The sequence below is a fragment of the Cervus elaphus genome, chromosome 9, assembly GCF_910594005.1.
Source record: "Cervus elaphus chromosome 9, mCerEla1.1, whole genome shotgun sequence".
Classification (NCBI taxonomy): domain Eukaryota; kingdom Metazoa; phylum Chordata; class Mammalia; order Artiodactyla; family Cervidae; genus Cervus; species Cervus elaphus.
The window spans coordinates 42365813-42376304 of NC_057823.1; the positions used below are offsets into that span (position 1 = coordinate 42365813).

General features: G+C 38.0%; 1 protein-coding gene across 1 annotated transcript; it reads left to right on the top strand.

The window, feature by feature from the left end:
• Positions 1 to 6081: 6081 nt before the first annotated feature.
• LOC122700755 (putative olfactory receptor 2W6) lies at positions 6082 to 10070 on the top strand. The gene is made up of 2 exons (XM_043913813.1): positions 6082 to 6990; positions 10014 to 10070. The coding sequence occupies exons 1-2, from the start codon at positions 6082 to 6084 to the stop codon at positions 10068 to 10070; spliced, it is 966 nt and encodes a 321-aa protein (XP_043769748.1).
• The last annotated feature ends 422 nt before the right edge of the window (positions 10071 to 10492 follow it).

Consider the following 10492-nt stretch of genomic DNA (forward strand, 5'->3'; position numbering starts at 1 on the left):
AAACTGGGTCTTGTTCTGATGGGTGGGGTTGTGCTCAGTAAATCTTTAATCCAATTTTCTGTTGATGGGTGGGGCTGTGTTCTCTCCCTGTTGTTTGACCTGAGGCCAAACTATGGTGGAGGTAATGAAGATAATGGAGATCTCCTTCAAAAGGTCCCATGCTGCACTCACTGCCCCTGACCCTGCAGGCCAGCGCTGACCCTCACCTCTGCCGGAGACTCCTGGACACTCACGGGCAAGTCTGGGTCAGTCTCTTGTGAGGTCACTGCTTCTTTCCTAAGTGTTGAGTATTGGGTCAGGATTAAGGTTTGCTAATTTAAAGACTCAGTACTTTTTTATTCTCCCTGTAAATACAATGTAGCATTTTCAAATACAACAGAATTCAAATACAGATGCAATGACAATGTCAGCCAAATTATTTTGTAACTCTAGGTGAACAAGTGTTCAATCAGTCTTTCGTAATTAACCAGCACTTAGGAGAAATTATTTCTCTCTCATCTTTAAATTTGAATCATTTTAGTGATTGATTTGAAATAAAATTATTGCTTATGCTATTTGCCTTCTTCTGTACCCACCAAAAAAACTCACGAGATCTATTTCCCTTGAATCTCTAGGGAGATATTTCTTGCATCTCTAGGGAACCTGAGGAGACCTAAGAACTCAGGCAATTTAAGAGCATAAGCAAATTAAGTCCTTACTAATAAATCTACAGGGGTTTAATGATAGTTTCCTGGCAACTCAAGAAGTTTTAAAATGCCTTCCAGTGTAATATGTGAAAAGAACTCTGGGATGGGAGTGGGGGCTTACTGTCAATGACTCCCCAGTCTAGGGAGCAAGTGGAGAGATGATGTTTTCCAGGGTGATAGAATTTCATCACCCCATTTCAGTAAGTATTATGAGCTCATAATCCCCTTGTAAATGAGCTTGTTGAACACCTACATATTTACTTCTTCCTCTGGGTCAATGTTTCAGAGAAAGTTAATTTTATTTTCTCGCCTCATTTTTAGGCTGTATTTGGAGGGTAATATTAAAGCCTATGCCAGTACTGAATTGCTCACACAGTTTGATCATTTGCATTATGATCAATGCAATAGTTTGACCATTTGCATTTTCATTCCCTAGACATTTGCTATTTTAACTCTAAAATTAGGCTTCCCTGTTAATATGCAATCATTTTTTCTGAAAACCTTCTTATCCCTATTTCCTTGTTTCCCAGATTTACCCACCCATGCTTCCCCAAACTCATTAACTTCAGCGTGAGCTGCTGAGTACATTCTCTCATGTTACACTAAATGCTGCTATAAAAATGATGCATAAATGTGTTTATATCACTAGCAACACATTGAATCCTTTAATTTTATTTATGTAGCAATTTTTCAAAGAGCTGTGCTTTGTACAATGTACAAAGTATTACAAAAATCTTATCTTAAATGATTTTGCAGTTTGTTTTTCCTAAGACAAAGATTGATCAAAGCATTACCTTCATCAGACCTATGTCTTGTGTTTCTTTTGACCATCTTTAGTTAGAGGACTTAAAAATCTACCTTAACCAAAATGCCTCTTTTTTGCTTTTTGCTTTGTTTTGATGTCTGCTAGCAAATAGCAAGCTGTTCTTGGTCTGCTGACATAACAGGATGAGCAAGAAATCAGCTGTTGGCTTTTGTAACACATGAATTTATTAATAGTTGAAACTCTTTTACAAGATCTTGGTGAAGATAAGAGCAGTCAAGAGCTGAGGGCTCTGAGCATGTGCTGTACCTTGAAAATTCTTGAAGTAATGCCTTGGCTCCCTAGCTCTACCACCTGCCTCTTAATACAGGAGGATGACTCTGGGAAGAGACTTCATCAATCCAGGGACCATCTCTGAACCCATACCTACTTATTATTTTTTTTTCTGAGAACTTAATGCAGGTCAGCATAAATGTATGATTTTGCTGCAGTGATGACAGAATATTTCCCCAAAAGATTTGCTGGCAGATGTATGCCATGTGAGATCATAGGGTCCCAGAACAAGGTCCCAGAATACTGATGCTGTTGCAAGTTTCGAATCTTTTAAACATATTTTGAAAATTATTTTGCTATTTTTCCTAACATATGTTCTGGTTTTCATCAAAACATTTACAAAATTGTATTTATTTTAAATTGGAGGATAACCCTCTTACTATTTTCAATGACTTATGAAAACCGTAATTTGATTTTTAGTGGATACAACTTTCTCTAATAAATATTCTAACAAATGCTTCCCATAGCTAACACGCAGAGTCTACCTTTAGGAGATAAATATTAAAACCTCTGTATTTTACCAAAAAGTACTTAAAGATTTTTCAGTAATTACAAATAGTCAGAAATTATAAATTTGTCAGAATTTTGACAGAAGTTCATTATGATAGGATATAGAATCAGAATAGCTGAATAGTTGAATTCCCTAAATGTACCCCTTTCCTTTATAAAGAGAAAGAGATCTCAAAGCCATTTTTCCATAACAAAGGCCTTTGTGTCAACAAGTTTCATCATTAAATATGATTCCAATTTGTAGATGTGGTTCCAAATAGAATTCTAACTAAAGCATATAATAACTTTATTTCATACAACTCCATCATTTTTTGTCTTTGTTTCCCTTTTATTAATATCAGCTTTACAATGTTGTATTGGTTTCTGCTATCCATCAACATGAATCAGCCATAGGTGTACATATATCCCTTCCATCTTAAACCCCCCTCCTTCCTCCCATCCTATCCCATATCTCAGTGTCACAGAGCACTGGTTGAGCACCTGCATCATACAGCAAATTCCCACTGACTGTCTATTTTACATATGGTAATATAAATGCTCCCATTGCTACTCTCTCAATTCGTCCCACCCTTTCCTTCCCCCACTTTGTCCACAAGTCTGTAAAGTTTACGTCTTTATTGCTGTCCTATGAATAGGATCATCACTACCGTTATTCTAGATTCCATATATATGCATTAATATACAATATTTGCTTTTCTCTTTCTGACTTATTTCACACTGTATAACAGGCTCTAGGTTCATTCACCTCAGTAGAACTGACTCAGATTTGTCCCTGTTTATGGCTGAGTAATATTTCATTGTCTATATGTAACACAACATCTTTATCTATTCATCTGTTGATGGACATCTAGGTTCATGAAAACATTTGAGTGTTTTTAAATAGCAGTATTTCAGAGACTGCTCTGAAAAACACTGTGATATAATCGTTAATATTTCCTTGTATGATGAAATTAATTCTCATGATTATACTCAGGTCTTGGGGTGTATGGATGTACATTTCAGATCCTAGGATAAATGGCTTCAAGCCTTATTGCAGTCTCATAGATCTGACCAGTAAGTCATCACTATAATGGATAATGAGGGAGGTCTATGGTTAGAAAAGAATATTTTTTCAGAATAAACTTTCTAGCTTTCTACATACTTTTCTCAATATTTAATAGTCTCTGTTTGAACATAGGTCCCAAAAAACTCACATGATTAGAACAACAGTGCAAACTAACATAGTAATCAGATGGCCCTGACAAAATGCAAATCTGGTATTATTAATTCTGTTCCTTGGTGAAGTAAATGTAGCTACAAAGAATTAAAATTCACTCAAAGAACCTTCTTTTAAACAGCCGTGATCTCTAAGATATGGTAAATTGTCCCAGGTGACTTAGATGCTCAGTTCCAGTTCCAGTGCCTAAAGCATCATAACAAATATCTGACAATTTTAGGGGCTCCTTCTTAGGAAGCATGCTGTCATCTGGGAAATGTGTAGATTATCTCCCCTCCAGATATCATATTTCTCCTGAGTTCACAATGGTCCTTTTCCCACATTTACTTCTCCCACCCTGTTTTATTTTCATCTTCTTCCAGTTTTGCTGAGAAATAATTGACATATATCACAGAGTAACTTTAAGGCATACAGGTTTGATTTACATACGTTGTGAATTGATTATCAAGATAGGCTCAGCAAACATCTATTTTCTCATATAGGTACAATTAAAATAAAAATTAAAAAAGGAAGAAAAGAATAATCTGCTTGTGATGAGAACACTCAGGATTTATTCTCTTAACAACTTACCTATATATCATACAGCAGTGTTAGCTATAGTCTTCATGTTGAAACTTATATCCCTAGTACTTATTATCTATTTTGTAACTGGAAGTTTGTATGTTTAGACCACCTTCCTCCAATTTTGTCTCCTACTACATTCCAAAGTGTTTTTTTTTTTTTTGAAATGCAGTTAAGTTAATGATTCTTCTACTAGAAAAAAATTTTGTTGTGTTCATGTTACAATTTCCAAGCTTGAAATCTGTGCTGACATAGTTTCACTCTCAGTATGTATACTCACTAGGAGATCTGTAGATATGATGCCCTTATAGTAGACCATCCCTTAGGTTGGTTTGCTACAATTTTCAAGTTGATTTTTTAAAAAACTCTGACTCTAATTGCTGTTTGCAAATAGATTCATTTCAGACAATAATTCTTTTCTGAGTCTACAGCCCTTTCTCATTGAACCACAAGTGAACACTCTCCACATGTGGACAGCAGAGCTGTGGAAGACCACAGTGATGAATTTACTCTCCATTTAAACTGTATCCTAGTTTCTCTAGCAGCTGAGTCCTTGTCAACTCCAAATGTGTTGATGTAGAAAATTATATCCATACAGCTAACATTTAATGGTTGACATGGAGACATTTTTTCCTACTAATTTCTAAATCCTAGGGGAGTTCTATATTTCCAGGTCAAACATTTGATTGGTGTCTATTTGATAATGTAAACATTCAGTTAACTCTCACTGTACCAATGCAGGTCAGAAAACAAACCTACTGCAAAAGTAACCTTGTACGATGATCCTTAATTTTTCCTTTTAATTGATCTCTGTGCATAGTATTATATTGAGCTGGAATGCACAGAAGAACCTCTGTCACATGTTTTTCTTTATCCATTTCTTTTATTCATTTGCTGGAGTATTTGGAAACAAACTCTTAGACGTCAGATCATTTCTGTTTCATACTTTAACATGCATCTCTAAACAAGAACATGTCTCATTTTTCTGCCCATTTTGTGAACACACCTGGCAGGGAAAAACAAAAAAACAAACAAAACCCCTTACCTTTGCACACACAAAGCTGCTTTTGTTCTCATGGATGATGTCACTGTAATCATTGGTTCAAGAGATTGGACCAAATCATGAACAATTCAGAAGCAAGTAAATTTGGGGCTTTCCTATTTCAAGTCTCTATCGACCCCAGCCCCATGTTGTTACTTCCCTAACAATGTATTGGTATTGTGAGTATCTTGTAAATAGATACTGTGTCTGATTCTCATCTATACTTCAAGCTTACACTGCAGTATCTGGCCCATGGTCAGTCACAAATACATTTTTTTATTTTATTTTAAATATAGTTATGAAAATATGAACACTGATAATATTAATTGAAGCTATCATTCTGTACATTTAAAGAGGAATTTATCTCTTAGTAAAGAGGAAATGGGCTCAATGTTAGCCAAGTCTTACAAAAGTATGATTGCCTCCCCTCGAATTACTTTATTTCTGATTATATCAGTATATATATATATATTTAAAAGATTTATTCACTTAACTCACTTGACCATATTAGAGGTTACTGAAGCAAAAGTTATAACGTCCATTCCTTTACAGCCAAATGTCTTTGTTTAAGGGCTTCCCTTGTAGCTCAGAGGTAAAGAATCTGCCAGCGATGCAGGAGCCACAGGAGATGTGGGTTCGATCCCTGGGTCAGGAAGATTCCCTGGAGGAGGGCATGGCAACCCACTCCAGTATTCTTGCCTGGAGAATCCCATGGACAAGGAAGCGTGGCCAGCTACAGTTCATAGGGTCACAAAGAGTCAGACACGCCTGAAGCGACCTAGCATGCATGCACGCATCATTACTTAATGCCTTGCCCTGCAATTCCGAGTAATCAGCTGGCAACACAGTCCATTTAAATAGGGTGGGTGGCAAAATAAAAAGTATTCTTACTCTAGGGATAAAATAAGATGCACCTTTTCTGTATGGATAATAGAACACATATTAAAATAGGTTTATCAAGCCAAAGGTGATGGAGAGAAACAATGAGAGCTCTGGAGGAGATTTCATTTTGCTTGGGTTTTCTGACCGGCCGAAGCTAGAGATGGTCCTGTTTTTTGTCAACATGATCTTTTACTTTCTGGCTGTTGCTGGCAACTCCACGATCATCTTCCTCTCCCTGGTGGACCCTCGACTGCATACCCCTATGTACTTCTTCCTCAGCAACCTGTCTCTCCTGGATCTCTGCTACACAACCAGCAGCATTCCCCAGATGTTGGCCAACCTCTGGGGCCCATACAAAACCATCACCTATGTGGGTTGTGTCATCCAGCTCTTTGCCTTCCTCTCTGTGGGGGGCATTGAATGCATTCTACTCTCTGTCATGGCCTATGACCGCTTTGCGGCTGTGTGCAAGCCGCTTCAGTACATGACCATCATGCACCCGCAACTGTGCCTGCAGTTGGCAGCCTTTGCATGGCTTAGTGGCATTGCCAACTCCGTCTTGATGTCCCCACTGACGATGTCCCTGGGGCGGTGTGGTCACCGCCGCATCAACCACTTTGTGTGCGAGATGCCGGCTATCATTCGAATCTCTTGCGTGGACACCAGTCGGGTTGAAGGCCTGGCTTTCTTCCTGGCCATTCCCATCGTTCTTGTGCCTCTCACCATGATACTTGTCTCCTACGGTTACATCGCAGCTGCGGTGCTGGGGATGCAGTCTGCAGCCGGGAGGCAAAAGGCCTTTAACACCTGCTCCTCCCACATGGTCGTGGTATCTCTTTTCTACAGCAGCATCATCTACATGTATATGCAGCCTGGGAATATAGCGAGCCAGGACCAGGGCAAGTTCCTCACCCTCTTCTACTGCCTGGTGACCCCCACCCTGAATCCCTTCATCTACACGCTGAGAAACAAAGATGTGAAGTGCGCCATGCGGAAGGTTCTTGGGAAAGACCGCAGCCTATTGGATGCAGGAGGGCACTGATGTAGGCAGGCAGTACTCATCCTGAGGTTCTTTTGTCCGTGAAAACTGCTCTGTTCCAGGACAATAACAAGGCACAATTCCTTGTATAATGCTGAAATGTTATAAAGCAGGGTCTTCTCTCTTTCGGGGGCCCTTTACTCAATAACTTGTTTCCTTGTTTGCAGATGGACAGACCCTCTATTTTCTGCAAAATGACAGAATTGTTATAATTATAAAAGATAATGTGCCAGCTAATCACAAAGGATAATGTACTACTCAGTGGAGTTTTACAGGGAGATAATTGTTTCTTTGGGGGCTTCCCTGATGGCTCAGATGGTAAAGCATCTGCCTGCAGTGTGGGAGACCCAGGTTCGACCCCTGGGTTGGGAAGATCCGCTGGAGAAGGAAATGGCACTTTGTCAATTTCAGGTCAGATACACAGGAAAGGAGGCATTGTGCCAGAACAATACGAGTGTGGACATGTATGTTTGTGTGTGTGTGTGTGTGTGAGAGAGAGAGAGAGAGAGAGAATGACTATTATTTTGGGTTTGTTGTTGTTCAGTCACCAAGTCATGTGTGTCTTTGAGACCTCATGGATTGTAGCACACCAGGCTTCCCTGTCCTTAACCATCTCTTGGAGTTTGCTCAAACTCATGTCCATTGAGTTGGTGATGTCATCCAACCATCTCATTCCCTGTCATCCCTTTCTTTTCCTTTTTTTAGGGGTATACTTGTTCTATTTAGGGGTACACTTGTTCTATTTCATATACCCTTTAGTTCTGAATTTTTCAGACCCCCATGGATATGGATATGATACTGTTGATTCTTCAGGCCATCGCTTGCCTTCTTCTGTCCTTTGTAAGCAATTTGTAGCTGCTTCAGTTAGAGTAATGTTTCTTTTTAATTTTAGGTCATATGTCCCTTACTGATCATGAAATCAATTCAATGAATTTTAACAAGCATTTAAAAGTGAGTTAACATAAAATGGATTATAAAGTTTCAGAGGCTCACACAGAGTAAGGTGAATCAATTGTGTGAGTGTGTATCTCTGTTAAATATGTGTCTTACTGTGAACCACAGACACGAAAGTTTGAAAGTCACCTCCTTAAAGAGTCTCAATCAGAAAAAGCTCCTAAACAAGCCATATGTCTCCACTGGAGAAAGCATTAGGGATACAAGTTTCAATAATTCAAGAACAGAGGGTCATTGAAGGAGAATAGTGGTGTGGAAGCACATGGACAGGAAGAGTCTGGGAAACAAGGGAACCACAACTGCTTGATATAAAAGAGTTTTCCAGGACAAATGATGATGCTGATGATAATGATAATGCTGACAATGAAACTAATTATTGTGAAAATAGAGCTGTGTTTCGTCAACTCACGCATTTTCACTTTTGACATTTCTGAAGTAAAAATGATTCAAGATTTAATGGCAAGTCATAGCTAGCTTCACATTATTTTTTTTCTTAGACTTGACAGTGGAAAGTGAAAATAAGAAACTTTAAGCTTTAAAATAATAAAATGTCAACTATTTCCAGGAACTAGTTAGTCTTTATGATGGTTAACTTTAAGTGTCAACTTGCCTAGGTTGACCTAAAATAGAATGGGTCTTATCTGATCAGTTGAAGGTCTTAGAAAGAGGTCACCAGAGGAAGAGGAAGAGGGAATTCTGCTCCCAAACTGCCTTTGGACTCTAGTTACAACATCATCTCTTTCCTGGGTTTTCAGCTAGCTCTGTAGATTTCAAACTTGCCAGCCACCTATACCACACGAACCAATTCCTAAAATTCTCTTTCTTATGTAGATATATAATGTCTCTTTCTCTCTCATCCCCTCTCTAAATATCTGTCTATCTAAAGATCTACAAATCTCCCTACCTCTGCATATCCTATTGGTTCTCTTTCTCTGAGAACCCTGACTAATACAGTCTCTATCAGTACCTTCCCAAAAATCTTATATAAAATTAAGTATGTCTCGATTAACCTTTGCTTAAGCTTTATCTAATTTCAAACCCTAAATCTTTAGGTTTATACTCAATTTCATGTTTTTCCCGCATATTCAAATAGCTGTTTCCTCAGACAAGATAAAATTTGCTTTTTTTTGCTCAGATTTTCTCTTTGAATTATCAGAAGTTAAAAAATTGTGGGTATTGCAGAAAATAAAGGGGACAAGTGAGCCTACGTCTACAGTACTATTTTTATTTTTTGATTTCTCCAAGTAAAAAGAAGTTTGTTTCAATTTTTCTTTCTTTGTGTCTCTTACAAAGTCTCTGAATTTTTTTCACTGTTTTGTCTATTGATAGTTTTGATACATTTATACTTGTATCTCCCAGGCTTTGTATACCATCTCTTGGTAGCTTTGGTACATCAAATGCATTTAGTGTGGGCCTGTATAAACAACAGGGCTTCCCTGATAGCTTAATTGGTAAAGAATCCACCTGCATTTCAGGAGACCCTGGTTCAATTCCTGGGTTGGGAAGATCTGCTGGAGAAGTGATAGTCTACTCACTCCAGTATTCTTGGGCTTCCTTAGTGGCTCAGCTGGTAAAGAATCCACCTGCAATGCAGGAGACCTGGGTAGATCCCAGGGTTGGGAAGGTCCTCTGGAGAAGGGAAAGGCAACCCACTCCAGTATTCTGGCCTGGAGAATTCCATGGATTGTATGGGGTCGCCAAGAGTTGAACACCACTGGGTGACTTTCACTCACTCACTTCACTCTATAAAAACAATAGTCTTAGAACAAGATTTTATGCTATATTGAAATAAATCATATAGAATAGTAATTAATCATTCAAAATTATGTTTGTTCATTTTTTTTTCTGAAAGAAAACAGCCTGATAAACACTTCTACTGTACCCATTTTTTAAAAATAAAACTGAAGTGTTAAGTATATCAAGATAGATAAAAGTCAATTAGGATAAGGTTGTAAGCATTTTCAATGATTTATGAAAACCATAATTTGATTTTTAGTGAACACAGCTTTCTCTAATACATATTCTAGCAAATGCAGCTTCACAAAGCTAGCAAACAGAGTCTACCTATAGGAGATAAATATTAAAACTTCTGCATTTTACCAAAATGTACTTAAAGGTTTTTAAGTAATTATATGTAGACAGAAATTGTTCCTTATTATGATGACACAGAATTTGAATAGTTGAATTCCCTAAATGCATCCCTTTCCTTTATAAAGAGAAAGATATCTCTAAGCTGTTTTTCCATAACGAAGGCTTTCATGTCAACAAGGTTCACCATTAAATGTGATTCCAGTTTGTAAATGTGGTTCAAAATAAAATTCTAACTAAAGCATATAATAACTTCATTGCATACAATTCCATCATTTTTTGTCTTTGTTTCCCTTTTAATAATATCAGAAGGGCTTCTCGCCTGCAATGAGGGAGACCTAGGTTCAATCCTTGGGTTGGGAAGATCCCCTGGAGAAGGGAACGGCTACCCATTCAGAAACCTTACTTAAATAAAGTC

Excerpts from the sequence above, each read along its gene's own strand:
- LOC122700755 (XM_043913813.1), top strand. The coding sequence starts at position 6,082 with ATGGAGAGAAACAATGAGAGCTCTGGAGGAGATTTCATTTTGCTTGGG. Across the intron at positions 6,991-10,013 it reads TGAAGTGCGCCATGCGGAAG|CAAATGCAGCTTCACAAAGC; the intron begins GTTCTTGGGAAA and ends TACATATTCTAG.